General features: G+C 54.8%; 3 protein-coding genes across 5 annotated transcripts; 1 reads left to right on the top strand and 2 right to left on the bottom strand.

Moving 5' to 3' along the window:
* Positions 1-255: 255 nt before the first annotated feature.
* Prdx5 (peroxiredoxin 5) lies at positions 256-3,530 on the bottom strand. 2 transcript variants are annotated; one of them, XM_059262019.1, is made up of 7 exons: positions 3,188-3,530; positions 2,923-3,076; positions 1,536-1,670; positions 1,077-1,208; positions 765-803; positions 588-649; positions 256-507 (listed from the first exon to the last, which is right to left on the bottom strand). In XM_059262019.1, exons 2-7 carry the CDS (start codon positions 2,935-2,937, stop codon positions 402-404), a joined length of 489 nt encoding a protein of 162 aa, XP_059118002.1. In that variant the 5' UTR covers positions 2,938-3,076; positions 3,188-3,530; the 3' UTR covers positions 256-401. The 2 variants fall into 2 exon arrangements, with proteins under 2 accessions (XP_059118002.1, XP_059117991.1); XM_059262008.1 differs by lacking the exon at positions 3,188-3,530 and having other exon boundaries at positions 2,923-3,180.
* A 74-nt stretch (positions 3,531-3,604) lies between these two features.
* Positions 3,605-4,499, top strand: Trmt112 (tRNA methyltransferase activator subunit 11-2). Its single transcript, XM_059262028.1, has 4 exons — positions 3,605-3,738; positions 3,826-3,927; positions 4,056-4,145; positions 4,225-4,499. Exons 1-4 carry the CDS (start codon positions 3,607-3,609, stop codon positions 4,330-4,332), a joined length of 432 nt encoding a protein of 143 aa, XP_059118011.1. The 5' UTR covers positions 3,605-3,606; the 3' UTR covers positions 4,333-4,499.
* Positions 4,447-14,746, bottom strand: Esrra (estrogen related receptor alpha). 2 transcript variants are annotated; one of them, XM_059261987.1, is made up of 7 exons: positions 14,531-14,746; positions 12,931-13,267; positions 7,588-7,704; positions 7,326-7,454; positions 6,152-6,319; positions 5,789-6,058; positions 4,447-5,469 (listed from the first exon to the last, which is right to left on the bottom strand). In XM_059261987.1, exons 2-7 carry the CDS (start codon positions 13,253-13,255, stop codon positions 5,210-5,212), a joined length of 1,269 nt encoding a protein of 422 aa, XP_059117970.1. In that variant the 5' UTR covers positions 13,256-13,267; positions 14,531-14,746; the 3' UTR covers positions 4,447-5,209. The 2 variants fall into 2 exon arrangements, with proteins under 2 accessions (XP_059117970.1, XP_059117977.1); XM_059261994.1 differs by lacking the exon at positions 14,531-14,746 and adding an exon at positions 13,579-13,665.
* Between the last annotated feature and the right edge of the window lie 388 nt (positions 14,747-15,134).

The following is a 15,134-nucleotide window of genomic DNA, read 5'->3' as shown; positions in this document are numbered from 1 at the left end:
TCAACTGAGCATTTAGAATTTACGTTCAGCCTCTGAGTTGGTTATTTGGGACCTGAAGGTTGGGACACGGAAACATCCATCTACACCAGCTATCTCATGATGCACCAAGTAAAGCCAATTCTGGCTTCCTCTCAGCTTCCAGGTACCTGCTGCCCTGGCTGTCCTCTACTTTCTCCCACACACCCCTCCATTCACCTTGGCTCCAACTGTAACTACACCATGAGCAAGGCCAAAGCAGACAATTCCATGCCAGAGGCAGACACAAATCAGACTGTTTATTGCAGAAATATGATCAACGTTCCATTTGAGTGGCCCCAGGTGAGGAGATGCTGGGCCTCTCAGCCTCGAGCTGAGCAGGGAAGATGGGAAGGACAGGGGACCTTCTTCATCTGGTCAGGGCCTCAGAGTTGTGAGAGGATGTTGGGGGCCAGGCTGCAGGTGAGGCCTGTGCCATCCGGCTCCACATTCAGGGCCTTCACTATGCCATTGTCTACCACCATGGAGAACCTGCAGAAAGGAGGTACAGCTGCAGAAGCCGAGCCAGCCGCCTGGGCCCCTAGTGCCAGTGGGGAATGCCCCCACTTTACCTCTTCAGCCGGCGATTCCCAAAGAGAGACACCAAAGAATCATCCAGTAATAAACCTGTCTCCTAGAAGACAGGCAGAGACTGGTGTCGAGAGCCCCCAAACAGGTCAGGGGCTGCTCCCCACATAACGAGTCCCTCCAGGACCAACTGCAGGCTGAGGGAAGGGTGGTACACTCACCTTCCCAAAGGCCCCAGTGGGGTCAGCCAGGAGCCGAACCTGAGGGAGAGAGTAATGTCACAAGGAAACCTCCAGTGCCAGTGAGATGGCTCAGTGAATACACGCACTTGCTACCAAGCCTGAGGACCTGAGTTCAATCCCCAAGACCCCACATGGCAGGAGAGAACCAAGTCTCATAGGCTATCCTCTGACCTTCACTTAAGTACCACGGCATGAGTGCCCACCCCACACATAAAATAAGTAAATAAAATGTAATGAGAAACAAGGAAACCTCCTACCTGGGCCTGACCCCTCACAGACCCCACACCTCACCTTGCCTTCCGCCTGGTGGGCTCGACCCCACTCTTGAGTCACAAAGACGTCATTAACACTCAGACATGCCAACACCTGCACTCCCTTGGCCTTCAGAGCCCCAGCTTGCTCCACGAACCCAGGCAGGTGGGTCTAAGAGGAAAACACAGGGTCAAAACAGAGACAGCTGCTGGTGTGCCTGAGCCGGCTCTTTAGCTTCCCATGCTCTAAAACCTCTGATCAGGGTAAGGAAAGCAGTGTGAAACACGCCATTTCCTTCTCACCTCAGCTACTCGGAAGGTTGAACCTAAATATCTGTGGTCAAGAACATGAAATTCCCATGGGCAAAACTCTTGTCTCATTAGCACAAGTCCCAAGTAATTTTTCAGTTCTTCGGTGAGCGGGATCAATCAGAAGTGTTAGATTTAACTCCTTTAAGTCCTTTTCTCCCACACTCTTGATTCTGGAAAGAAGCCTCACCTTAGAGCAGCCAGGCGTGAAAGCCCCGGGCACGCCAAACAGGACTCCTTTCTTGCCCTTGAACAGGTCTGCCAGGTTCACCTTCTTCCCAGGCTCCCCTTCAAACACCTCCACCGAGGGGATTCCATCTCCCACCTGGAGACAAGGACTCCAGGGTAAAAGGGGGTAAAGAACGGCCCAGTAAGCCACATCCAGGCAGACACAGATCTTGATGGAGCCCGGGGCTGACACCCAGCAGAGAAAATGCCGCCTGTCAGTTTCCAGGGGTCAATCTCTGTCCTCTGTATCTCCCAGTTGCCCCACATCTTACAAGCTTCAAGGAAGCCTGGCTTTGCTTAAGCCTGGCAACAGAGAAAGGGAGCGGCCTCCCCAAGTGTCGCAAGGCTGTGTCAACAAGCCGCCCAGGATGGATCAATGCAGAGAGGAGGACAGAGGCTGTGCTTGGCGTTGAGAAAGCGCCCGGCAACAGGGAGGGAGGACATCCTGTCCACACACCGGAAAGCCAGGGAAGATGCCCAAGTCAAAGGCTCTCAGGGTAGGTGGGGAGTGTCCACCTACCTGGAGGCTTCCCGAAGCCACAGGAGGGAACAAAAGGAAGGGAGGCTGGGGTCAACAGGTAAAGGTGTTTGCCACCAAGCCTAACCCCCATAACCAGACAGAACTGACTCCTGAGAAAGTTGTCCTCTGACCTCCACATGCACATGTGTGTTCCCAAATACACACACTAAATACATATTAAAAAGTGTTTTTTCGAAAAAGAAAGGGCCTTTAATCCCAGCACTAGGGAGGCAGAGCCAGGCGGATCTCTGTGAGTTCGAGGGTAGCCTGATCTACCGAGCGAGATCCAGGACAGGCACTAAAACTGCACAGAGAAACCTTGTCTCGAAAAACCAAAAAAGAAAAAAAAAAAAGGGATAAAGTCCAAGAAGCTTCCAGAAAGGCCAAACAGAAGCAGCGGGGGAAACATTCACAGAGGGGAGACAGCAATGGGGAAAAAAAAAGAGAAAACTACAACAACAAAAAACAACCCAGTCTCCAAGAGACCACCTCTCAAAAGATTCGGTGAAGCGACATCTAGTACTATCACAAATGGGGCTCTGGAGAGGGGTATAAGAGGTTTGAAAAGCGGCCACGCAGCGAGAGAGATATTTCAAGAATGTGGAAAATGACATAGCATCTGTCGCCTGACAATGGTGGGGACCTGTCCCTGAACGTCGCAGTTAATGTGACAAGGAGGGTCAAGGAATATCCCGCGACGGAGGGGCAACAAGGGGGGGTCTTACAGAAAGCCTGACGGGAAGAAAGCGTCAAGGAGGACAGCCCGAGACCCCGCGAGCAGTCCAAAATGCCGCAACAGGGTGGATCCAGGAGAATTAGGACCGGTCACCTTGATCGGGGCCATGGCCACTGCGGCGCTGCTGAAGCTGCGGGCCCCGCTAGGCTCCCACCCTGCTGCTTCCCGGCTTGCTCGGCCTGCCTCGCACGTCCAGGTAGCAGCTGAACGGAGCACCGAACCGGCTATGCCGCCCAGGACGCGTAGCCTAGGGAGTAGCATGTCAGGCCCGTCGCCGCAGCCCCCCGCTGGCCGCTAGGTCGGCCCACCAGAGGCGGGTGCCGAGTCCGCTCCGCCCACGCCAGCTCGCTGCACCTACCACGCGGGTTTATAGAGACTAAGCCGTGACGCATTATGACGCGGTGGGGCTTGCAGAGGTCGTGCGCCTTATTTGCATGCAGACAGAGGCGCCCGATTTACCGATGCAACAGTTTCTGACCCTGAACCACAAACAGGGGTTGGGGTACAATCTGGCTAAGCCTCGAATGTGCTTTACACTCAACGAGAGCCCCGCAGTGCACTTGCTTTGCATTGTACATGCGATTTACAGCGAGCGGGGCTCGGTGCACACCGTTGCACTCTCCCTGAGAAACGCTTCCGGTATCAGGACTTGACCCAACTCAGTCTTTCCCACCCCTTCGCTGCCGCAAAACCCCAGAAGTTCCAGCAACTCCACCACTTCCGGTCCGGGAGTGGGGGTGGGGTGAAGAGTCCAACGGCTTCAACAGCGGAAGTGGCATGCGAAGTGTGGACTCCTTCCGCTTCCGGCCGCGCGAGCTCCAGTGTGGCAACATGAAGCTGCTCACCCACAATCTCCTGAGCTCGCATGTGCGGGGCGTGGGCACGCGTGGCTTCCCGCTGAGGCTGCAGGTATTTGCATGAGGGTCTGTCGCCCTTGTAGCTCAGGATAGCGACACCGGGCCCGACCCTACCTCGCTAAACCTTTCCTCCCCGCAGGCCACCGAGGTCCGCATCAACCCCGTGGAGTTCAACCCCGATTTCGTGGCGCGGATGATCCCTAAAGTGGAGTGGGCGGCGCTTGTGCAGGCGGCGGACACCGTGAGAACCCCGCCCCCCCCCCCCCCCCCCGTCACCCCGGGGGCGGGCTCGGGCTCTCGGCCGGCCTGTTCCCTGCCAGGGCCTAGTGCAGTTTGTACGCCCGGTGACCACGTGTCTCTTTCCCACAGTTAAACCTGGAAGAGGTACCCAAAGAGCCGACTGAAGGCTATGAGCACGACGAGACGTTTTTGAGGAAGATGCACCACGTGTTGCTTGAGGTGAGAATCCTGCCTGTCACTTGCCTATCGCGCCTACACAGAGGCTCTGGGTGCTCAGCTTTGTCTTGCTCCCCCACAGGTTGATGTGCTCGAAGGCACCCTGCAGTGCCCAGAATCTGGCCGTCTTTTCCCCATCAGCCGCGGGATCCCCAACATGCTGCTGAATGACGAGGAGACTGAAACGTAAACTTGCTGGCCACCACTTTGACATTTTGTGAAGTGTGTATCATTTGTATAGTCTGTTAACTATGTATGTCATGTATGACCCCGATCATCCCCCAGTGACTCACCGACCACCATGTACTTGAGCTCCATAGTATATTTTTTTTTCTCATTAAAGGTTCAAAACCAAAAGCGGTTTCTCTTTGCAGCAAATATACATTAAAATAGAGTCTCTGTACAGCCAAGGGCTCTGGGCCCCGGCTTGCCCCACGGCCCTGCGCCTCCCTGGCCAAACCCAAAAATAAATATAGTGTTATTGCTCTGCAGGGCATAGAGGCAGTGCTGTCCCCCACCCCTTGAGGTGGGAGCTGGTGGGGGGCCCGGGCCACCCCAGGGGTCCAGGGGCTGGAGCCTGCTTGGAGTTATTGCTTCGAGGGGGGGCACTAATGCCCAATGCGAATGAGAGGAGCCAAGGGGACAGGGCCTTTGCTTTCCAAGCCCCCCTCAGCTCTGGAGAGGGGGTCGATTAAGCAGCAGCAAAAGCATCGCCCACTGGGAGACTGTGGCCTTTCTCCATCCCCTTCCCTCCCTGAGATCAGTTTCTGCCTCCCACATCCCCTGCAGCCCCCTATGGCTTCCGCAAGGCCCCCTACACTCTTGGGGGCACATTATGGCTTGCAAGGGGCAGCACTGTGCCCACACCTGGGCATTCACTTTCCTGGCTTCTGACACCCCCCGGGGGGGAGGGGAGGGCATGAAGCCTGCTCCCAGGGGCGGATGGCATTGCCCTGGCCCTGCCAGCAGGCTGTGGCACTGCCCAGACTCCAGCTTTGCCCCCTTGGGGCTGACACCCCATGCTGGGCAGATCCTGCCAGCCACCCCACCCTGTCCCACCCCTTGCCTCAGTCCATCATGGCCTCAAGCATTTCCAAAAACAGCTTGTGCATGGGCACCTTGCCCTCCAGCTTCACCCCATAAAAATGGGCCAGGACTTTGCCTGCTGTCTGGCGGAGGAGCGGCAGTGTGAGCAGCAGCCTGCCCGCTCGCCTCCGCTCAGCACCCCCTCCAGGGCCAGCCCGGCCAGCTTCATACTCCAGCAGGGCCTCGTGCAGGGCTTCACGTAGCTGCTCCACAGCCTCAGCATCTTCAATATGCACGGAGTCTGAGGAGGGGAGAGAAACATTGGCGGAGGTGGCAGGATTCACATCTGTTTGGTTACTGCTGTCTAGGGGACAACACGCTCACTGCTCTGCCTTTGCGCCAGGACCCGTCCCTTCCCACCTGTGGCCACCCCTTGTCCTCCACACCTTCCCTTTCACTACCTCCTTGTCAGCACAGCACTAGGGCTCAGAATCCTGTGTACAATTCAGGACCTTGGCTTACTTGGTGATTGTCAGTGATGAAGCCTCAGTTGTCCTAATCTATAAATAGGGACCGTGCCACCACCGTTGACAGTCGGAGGGCCTTCCCTGGACACTCACCGGAATTGGCCAGGGCCAGAGCCTTCAGCAGTACGTATTCCTCCCGCTCCAGCCGTAGGGCTTGCAGTCGCCGTACCAGCTGCAGCAAGGCTGCCCCCAGATCCCCCAGACCAGCTGCCCGGGCCCCCTCTTCATCCAGGACCAGGTCCTCGGCAAATGCCAGCTCATCCTGCAGCGGCAGTGAGCGCTGGGCCACACCCAGCACCAGCACCTCCATCCACACACTCTGCAGTACTGACATCTGGTCAGACAGGGACAGTGAGGAGAAGCCTGGAGGAAAACCAGGAAAGGACAGGTCGAGAATGCAGCGGAGCCAAACGGGGCCTACCTGTTCAGAGATGCCCTGACCACCAAGCCCTTCACCTGGGATGCTCTTGGCCCAGCTGATGGTGACCACTATCTCTCGATCGAAAAGGTCGCACAGAGTCGCCACGGCAGGGAGTTGTCCGTCAGGGCTTGCTGGGTCAGGCATGGCATACAGCTTCTCAGGCTCAACCACCAGCAGATGAGACACCAGCGCATTCACTGGGGCTAGTGACAGGTACAGGACCAGAGTCATGAACACAGATCTGGCAGACCTCTGAAGGCCCCAGAGCCAAGTGTCTTCGCAGACACTCCCCTCTGGCCTTCCTTGAAAGCCACTGGTAAGCCTGAAGACACAGTGCTCACTTCCTCAGAGAAAGGTTGTGTGCCCCAGAAAACCTTTCCCTGGGGCATGGGCGTAGCTTGCACACAGCCCCAGTCTAGTCTAGCATTTAGTAGGCTCAGGTTCCCCCAACAACCTAAAAAAAAGACAAAAGCAACCCCTGTGCTGAATTGTTGTCAACTTGACACGTATCTGGGAAGAAGGACTCTTAACTGAGAAAACGCCTCCATAAGATGGGCCCATAGGAAGTCTGTAGGGCATCTTCTTGACTGATGATTGATGTGGAAGAGTCCTATCTACTGAGGGTGGTGTCGTTCCTGGGCAGGCGGGCCCGAGTTGTGTAACAAAGCGGGCTGAGCAAGCCAAGAGGATTAAGCCAGTAAGCAGGGTTCTTCCATGGCCTCTGTATCAGCTCCTGCCTTGAGTTCCTGCCCTTATTTCTCTCAGTGATGGAGTGTGACCTCGGAGTTATAAACTGAAATAAACCCTTTCCTCTCCAAGTTGCTTTTGGTCATGGTGTTTTGCCACTGCAACAAAAACCCTTCTACTTGGGAATCCGACCTGTGAAGCAGTTTATTGTTCTTGAATGACTTTATAATCACCTATGACCCCAAACTCCTAATCCTGGTTTGCCTCCTGAGCACTGGGATTAAAGTGTGTATGTGGTGTGTGCTGTGCTAAGAATCAAACCCAGGACTTCATGCATGCTAGACAAGCACTCTACTGCCTGAGCTACATCCTTGGTCCATGGAGATATTTTTATTCTAATTATTTCTTGGGGAGAAATAAGAGAAGGTAAGACCTGGGTCCTAGAGCATTTAAGGAAACCAAACAGACCTCTCCAATGGCTGGCCCACCACCACCCCAAAGCTTAGGAACCCAGGATCTCACCTGTCTTCCGGGGGCCTCCAGCTACTGCCAGAGGACCAGCAGGGAAGGGGCCTGGGAAAGGCAATGGGTCCACCTCTGGCCGCCGCTTGTACTTCTGTCGCCCACCTCGGACACGGTCCAGACGCACACCTTGAATTGTAAGACCAGACTGTGTCCATAAAACACCTGCCCCACAGAGCCCTACTCCCCCCACCTTCTCCCCAGGCTTCTACCCAACCCACTGGACCACCCCCATCTCACTCAGGCACTGCCCAGCGCTCACCCTCCTTGAGCATGCCCACCCGCAGGCACTTGGTGAAGCGGCAAGCCTGACAGGCCTTGCGTCTCCGCTTGGTGATCTCACACTCATTGGAGGCCGGACAGCTGTACTCGATGCTCCCTGCCAGGAAGAGGCAGGGCTCCAGTAGCGGCCTCCCAGAGCCCGGAGGGGGCCCAGATGACAGGAGAGCCCTGACTCACCCTGGGCAAACACCAGTCTGGGGGTATGGGGAGGAAAGGGAGAGCAGGATGCCATGAGCAGGGCAGGGAGGGGGACAGCCACTGGGCTGGGGGAACCCTGCTTGCATGAGGCCAGGCCCTGGAGGTCAAGCTGCGTATTTGCCCTAAAACCATACTGCTGGGTTACAATGTCCTCACCTGCTGTCAAGGGCCACAGCAACCTCCAGGCTAAATCCAGGGCTCCATTGAGTCCTGAACTCCTTGCCTAAAGCATTGCTTTCGGCTCCTACAAACCCTTCAATGTGGTCTTCCTTTGCTTCTGGGACAGGCTCTCCTGGTCCTCCTACCCTCTGGCAACTCTATGGTTTCTGTATAGCGACCTAATGCAGTCCCCAGGGCTGTCCTACCTCTTTCTCCCCATCTCCCAGACCTCCAGGTTTGCATCTCTAGCACTGTGCTCTAGATGCACATATCCAGCAGTCCCAGGACACCCCGAGGGTCCTCCAATGCACCCTGATGTAGAAGGATCCCCCCTCTCCTGTCAAGTCTCCAATCACCTTCCATTGCCCAAGAAACCTAAGTAGCATGGTCCCTCCTCACAGCCCACTGCAGTGTTGGGAGTCCCACCTTCTCGTCCACCAGAACCCAGCTCCTGCCTGCAGCTTCCATCCTGACCATCCTTGGCTGTCTCTATTCTCTGCATAGCAGCAGGGGAGGGATCCTGTCCTCTGATCAAATTCCCCAGTCAGTTCTCTTAAGTATAAGCCCAAGAAAAGCAGTGTTCTACCCGCTCCCTCAGCCTAGCTTCATCGTCTTCTAATTCTGTTCTGCACTGCATGCTCCTCAGACAGGGCCAGCCTCAGGGCATTCTGTTCCTTGCCTGGAGTTCTGGTCCAGAGGGCCATGTTTGCTCCCTTACTTCCTATCACCTTGGAGAGGCCTTTCCTCAGCCTCCTGTGACAAATCCCTTTGCAGCTACTTCTGGCCTACAGAATCTCAGGTTTTATCACCACCTGATATACAACTCGTGTGCTCAGTTACCCTGTGGCTTTCAGCTCTTGTTTTGTTTTGTGAGACAGTTTCACTCCATGGCCCAGCCTAGTGTGGAACTTGCAACAATCCTTCTGCCTCAAGTCTCATGGGCATAAGCCACCATACCTGGCTGTTTTGTTTTTAGTTTTTGTGAGATTTGTGTGTGGTTGCAAGCACATGGAAGCTCTGAGTTCATGTAAAGTGTCTCCAACAATGGCTCTCAACTCCCCTCCCCCCCCCCCCCCCCCCCCCCCCCCCGAGACAGGGTCTCGCTATGTAGTCCCGGTTGGCCTTAAACTCACTATATAGACAAGACTGGCCTCAAACTCTGCCTCCTGAGCACTGGGATAAAGGTGCACCCAGCACGTGTGACTTCTCCACCTTGTATTTTGAAACAAGGTCTTTCACTGAAGCTGGAGCTCACCAACTCAACTAGAGTATCCCAAATCCTCCTGTCGCTGCCTTCCAACATCTGGCTTTTATGTGAGTACCAAGCACTCAAACACTACCAAATGTGCCATCTCCTCAGCCCCCTCTTTTGAGTTTTTTTTTTTTTTAAAACAGGGTCAGATGTAGCCCAGGCTGGCCTCTTAACTCACTATGAAGTGGAGGATGATCTTGAACCTTGATCCTCCTGACTCCACTACCAAATGCTAAAATCACAGGCATGTGCCACCACACCAGGGAAGAAGACACTGTCTTGCTGTATAGCCCATATGTACTCCATATGTAGCCCAGGCTTGCCTTGAACTCACAATCCTCGTACCTCAGCCTCCCAAATGCTGGGATTAGACGAATACCACTGTGAACAGCTTACCCTGTATGTTTTCTCAACCCAGCTCCAGTTTCCCAAGGCCAGTCACAAGGCCTGATGTATAGTAGGTACCAACAACCCCTGTCAGCCTCACAGGGCTGGTCCCAAGGACCAAAACACGAAACACACAAGCAGCCAGCAGGCCTTTCATGCTTCTCTCCTCCTCTACCCAGCAAGGCTGCTACACCCAGCTCGAGGCCTCCTCAGGGAGGCCCTCCAGTCCTGGTCCTGACAGGCCCTTAGCACACACCTTGCTCCTTCCCTTCCAACACATGCTACAAAACAAAGAGGACCGTTCTGATCAAGTCAGTTTCCCCTGCCCAGCCTCAGCTGTGTCTGGGACACAGGCCATGGGAGCAAAGAGCAAAGGATAATCTGAGTGCTGCAGCACAAGCCTGTAATTCCAACACTGCGAAGACTCTCAGCCAGCCTGGGCTATACAGCAAGACCCTACTTAAGAAAGAAAAATAAAGCAAGGGCTCTGGGGACTTATCATCTGTGGTTTATTTACTTATTTATGTGTTTATTTTGAGACTGGGTCTCTCTCTATAGGTCTGGTCGCCCTGGAACTCAGCTATGTAGATCAGGCTGTCCTCAAACTGAAGAGAGATCCATCCTTTTCTTTTCTTTTCTTTTCGGTTTTTCAAATGAGACAGGGCCATGCCTTTAATCCCAGCACTTGGGAGACAGAGGCAGGCAGATCTCTGTGAGTTCGAGGCCAGCCTGGTCTACAGAGTGAGTTCTAGGACAGCCAGGACTGTTTCATAGAGGAAAGCCTGTCTTGAAAAACAAAAACAAACAAAAAAAGAGACAGGGTCTCATTGTGTAGCCCTGGCTGGCCTTGAATTCATAGAGCTCTACCTTCCTCAGCCTCTTAGGACTGAAATTAAAGGTGTGGGCCACTACTGCCCAGCTGTACTTCCTATTCCTAAAACTTGTGAGCCTTCAGTTTTCCTAACTGTAAAGCTGGCATGGTTAAAAAAAAAAAAAAAAAAAAACCATATACTTGAGGCTGGAGTGTAGCTCACTGTAGGGTGTGCTTAGCATTCACGAGGCCCTGGATTCCATCACTAGCAACCTCCCTCACCCCACCTCCCCAAAAGAGGAAGGCAGGAGAAAAATTAATGGAGCTGGGCATGATGGCACATGCCTTTAATCCCAGCACACTCGAAAGGCAGAGGCAGGCAGATCTCTGTGAGTTAGAGGCCAGTCTGGTCTACATAGTGAGCTCCTGTACAGACAGCCAGACCCTGTCTCCATAAAAAAAAAAAAAAAAAAAAGAAAGAAAATGAGAGAATGAGAGAGAGAGAGAGAGAGAGAGAGAGAGAGAGAGAAGAAAAGGAAAGGAAAGGAAAGAATGAATGAAGATAATTTACAGCAGTTAGGTTTGGCCCACAGTCAGAATGAAGGTGTATGGGAGGCACCTGGCTCTGCCCGGCAAGGAGCAGTTTTAGACCAGTGCACTTCAGCCAAGTCAAAATTCATTGGATCCAGACATGGTAGCACATTAATGCTTTTAGTCACAATATTCTGGAGGCAGAGACAGGCAGATCTCTGTGAATTTAAGACCAGCCTGGTCTACAGTGTGAGTTGTAGGCCAGCCAGGATTTCACAATGAGACCCTGTCTTAAAACAACAACAAAACCCACAACACACCTTACTGGAATGTCACTATCAGTGGTCCAAAGTCCAGTTCCTAGTGATACACAGAGGCAGCAGTCTGGAGTGTTAAGAGCTCAGCTCTGGGCTTGCACCAAGTACCAGGGCTGTCATTGTCTACTTGAGATCTGAATAGCTACACAAGTCTCCCTGTGCTTCAGGCCTTAACGGGACTGTTTTTCATAGCCCTGCAATAGGGGGCTGAGACCCTGAAAGTAAAAGGGACAGTACCTACCACAGGATAAGCTCTCAAGTGTTCAAAAACAGTTGAGGGCTGGCAAGATGACTCAGTGGGTGAGGGCACTGGCTGTCGAACCGGATGACCCTAGTTCAATCCCCAGGTCCTATACGGTGGGAGTCAAGAACCCACTCCCACAAGCTATCCTCCCATCTCTACACATATGCAGTTGCTGTAGGTGTACACACACACACAATAAATACATGCTAAAGAATTTTTTAAAAATTGTTGCAGTGGGGTTTGCCTGAAACTACAGCACTCCTGGGAGTCTGAGGCCAAAGGATGGAGAGTTCTAGGCCAGCCTGGAACAGTAAGTTCCAGGCCAACTACATAATAAGATAACAGTGTCTCAAAAAACTTTTTTTTTGGTAAATTATATATGTTATAGTGCCAAAGTAACCACTGGTGGCATAAAAACATAATAGGCCTGACAAAGAGAACGTTCACGGCAATATCTTCATCGTGTCCTCAAATTCTGACATGCTCTCCTGGGTGAGGAGAAAAAAAAAATCAGTGGCTGAAGAGTGGGGGAGCCTATCCTTTTTCCTTTTTTTTTGAGACAAAGTTTCTCTGTGTAGCCATCCTGGAACTCGATCTAGGCTGGCCTCGAACTCATAGAGGATAGCCTGCTGGAATTAAAGGCTGGGCCACCACCACCAGGCAGAAGCTTATCTTTTTAAAGCTAGATGCTAAAACATAACAAACCTTTATCAGTTACCCATAAAAAAAAAATGAATTCTGTGATGTACTAGGGATAAGCAGGCAGTTACTAGAGACAAAAAGAAAGCCAGGAGCTCTGGGCATGCTGACACACACCTTTAACCCCAGCACTCTGGAGGCAGAGGCAGGTGGAGCTCTGTGAATTCAAGGCCAGCCTGGGCTACAGAGTTTAGATCCAGGACAGCCAGGGCAACACAGCAAAAGAGTATGGGGGGGGGGGGCACGACAGGAGCAAAGTTTTACAACAGGTGTAAGCACCTCAGCCTGGCTTATATCCCATTCCAATCCAATGACCTATGCTAGTGCCTTTTCTTTCTTCGAGACAGGGTTTCACCTAGCCCAAGTTGGCCTTCAACTTACTATGTAGTTAATGATGACCTTGAACTTCTGATTCTCCTAGGTCCACCTCCAAAGTGCTGAAATTTTAGGTATGAAATACCACCTGGTTATACAGTGCTGAGGACAGAACCTGGAGCCTCCTGTAAACTAGGCAAGCGCTCTACCAACTCAGCGACATCCTCAGCCATCATGTCTTAAACAACACAACATGTCCCTGGGAAGTACAAGGAAACTCAAACTCAAGCAGCACCAGACAGGCTCCGGGCCTCCTACATGCATCACTGTACCAGCACCGTTGGAAGGTGCCAGGCCCAAGGGGTATGGGGCAAAGGACAGAGAAGCAGGGATGAGGGGTAGGGGCTCACCCTGGATGGTCCTCTTGAAGAAGGCCTTGCAGGCCTCACAGGATGCCACACCGTAGTGGTAGCCCGAGGCCACATCCCCACAGACCAGGCAGAGGCGTTTGGGCAGAGAGCTGAGCACTAGCTTCCCGCTGCCCTGCTCACCAGACCCTGCACCCTCCCCATCCTCCTCCTCCTTGTGCCCTGGAAGGCAGCGTGCTGGAGCTGGACCCGGAGCCAGGGTCACCGGCGGTTCAGTCTCAGTCTCTGAGGAACCCTTTGGACTGTCTGGGCTGGCTGGCTCTGCTTTGATGTAGAGAGGCTCGATGCCCACCACCTGGCTGGACATGGTGCTGGTCACCTGCAGGGAAAGACCATCAGGGTCACAGGGAGGCACTCTGCCACATGGGTTGGGCAACACTGGGCCTGGGCCAAGCTTCCAGGCTAAGCCAAGGAGAGGGAGGAGGCAGAGTCCAAGGAAGGGCTGCCCATGAAGAGGGCCCCCAGCTGTCACCATGGGAACAGAGTCTCCAGAGCCTCTGGGGCCAGTTAACTGACAGCAGGTCCTCCTCTTGGGAACCTGGGAGAGGCTTGGCAAGTGTAGCTCCCACCCAAGCCAGGAAGCGGGGTGATTTCAACCTGCAGGCAACTCTCAACCCCCAAACATAATACCTCTCCTCGTTTTTCTCCAGATGTTGGGAGGGCTCCATTTAGGTATTGAATCTTCAAGAGCATACTTAGGCACACAGCGGGGGGGGGGGGGGGGGGGCCGCGGGTGGGCGGACGGACGGACGGACGGGAGGGGTGTTCAGCCACTCTCGCTGGAGTTTCCACATGTCCACACATGCTCACTCTCCTGAGGACCTTCACACTCACACATGGCCTGTAACCAGTCCCAGCTCTTACATACTCCCAGCAAAAGGGCACACTCAATAAGCAAACTCACACAAGTCTTAAATCATACTCTCTCTCTCCAGACTCCTGTGAGAGAACCTCTCACCTCTGACACGCCACCCCCTCCTGCCTTAGCAAGCCCATTCCAGCCACGCCGTGTAGGGCGCGGCTCCACCTCTTTTGCACCCCAGGCCTGCACGGTTCATTCTTACACTCCAGCTGCCGCAGAGTACACCACCTCTCGCGACTCCCGGGGCGCTCCCACCCCCACCCCCCTGCTCCGGGGCCACCCCCTTTAACCTGCGCACACCTATGGGAAGTTGCCTGAAGTTACTTGTCCCCCCCCCTCCCCCACTACCCGCGGGGGACTTCTATCAGGTTATCAGGAAGTAAGAAGAGGCGACAAGGAAGAAGTTCTCCCCCGCGCTGCGATGACCTATGACCCAGAGAGGAGGGTGGCCCAAAGCCCCTGCAAGCGCCCCCACGTGGCCTCTAGGGCCCCTTTCAACACCAGCCCACCGCGAAGACTCCCGCAATGCTCAAGTGTCGAGCTCAACGCTGCCCGGAGGCTCTCTCCGAGGCCCGAGAATAACCCGGGGCCAAGACCCGTCCTGACCCGGCCGCCGCACCGGGCGCGACCCCGCCCGCAACCCGCCCCCCGCCTGCGCTCGCACATGGCCCCCGCCGCGCCCGCCCACCCCCGCGGCCGCGCTCCCCTCCGCCCCCACACCTGGGGCTCCGACAAGGCTGGCGGGCAGGCATGGGGGCCGAGCGGCCCGGAGAGCCGGGATGAGCAGGGGCCGCCTCCTCCGGCCGCGCCGCCCCGCTGCGCTGCGTCCCCCTCACTCGGCGGCGCCGCTGGCTGCTTGTAGGACACAAAAGGACATCGCGGCCGCTTCCTACTCCGCTTCCTCCAGCTGACAGCGGAGGCGGGGTCGGCCGTGCGCATGCAAAGCAGGGGGCGGGGCCAGGTGCCTTATGCTAATCAACCTAGAGAAGCGGGCGGTGCCTGCGTACCCGGAGGCCAGTGGGCGGGCTTTAGTGACACACACGCGTGCGCGGCCGCCCTGAGGGCGGGGCCTGAGCCTAAGCTAGGCACAAGGACTCGGAGCCGGAGCGGGGAGGAGCCGGAGCGCCCTTGCGTCATGGAGGTGGGCGGAGCCCCGCCTCACAGGAGTGGGCGTAGCCACTCAGTGGACTCTGTGCGGGCGGTGAACATGTATGTAAATGAGGGGGCGGGGTCGTGTGTCTGCATATGCATAAGGTAAGGGGTGGGGCCTAACGGGGGCGCTGACACCCCCCCCCCCCTAATGTTGATGGGACACTTGACACTG

The sequence above is a fragment of the Peromyscus eremicus genome, chromosome 1 (genome assembly GCF_949786415.1).
Source record: "Peromyscus eremicus chromosome 1, PerEre_H2_v1, whole genome shotgun sequence".
NCBI classification, from domain to species: Eukaryota; Metazoa; Chordata; class Mammalia; order Rodentia; family Cricetidae; genus Peromyscus; species Peromyscus eremicus.
This window is presented reverse-complemented; position numbering and strand designations above follow the sequence as displayed.

Coding starts and splice junctions, on each gene's coding strand:
- Prdx5 (XM_059262008.1), bottom strand. CDS start 3,090: ATGCTACTCCCTAGGCTACGCGTCCTGGGCGGCATAGCCGGTTCGGTG. Junction 1,671..2,922: donor TGGCCATGGCCCCGATCAAG/GTGACCGGTCCT, acceptor CCTTGTCTCCAG/GTGGGAGATGGAATCCCCTC. Junction 1,209..1,535: donor TCACGCCTGGCTGCTCTAAG/GTGAGGCTTCTT, acceptor TTTTCCTCTTAG/ACCCACCTGCCTGGGTTCGT.
- Esrra (XM_059261994.1), bottom strand. CDS start 13,641: ATGCTCTTGAAGATTCAATACCTAAATGGAGCCCTCCCAACATCTGGA. Junction 7,705..12,930: donor CTTCAAGAGGACCATCCAGG/GTGAGCCCCTAC, acceptor TCTTCCTGGCAG/GGAGCATCGAGTACAGCTGT. Junction 6,059..6,151: donor CTGGGCCAAGAGCATCCCAG/GTGAAGGGCTTG, acceptor GTTTTCCTCCAG/GCTTCTCCTCACTGTCCCTG.
- Trmt112 (XM_059262028.1), top strand. CDS start 3,607: ATGCGAAGTGTGGACTCCTTCCGCTTCCGGCCGCGCGAGCTCCAGTGT. Junction 3,739..3,825: donor GCTTCCCGCTGAGGCTGCAG/GTATTTGCATGA, acceptor TCCTCCCCGCAG/GCCACCGAGGTCCGCATCAA. Junction 3,928..4,055: donor TTGTGCAGGCGGCGGACACC/GTGAGAACCCCG, acceptor TCTTTCCCACAG/TTAAACCTGGAAGAGGTACC.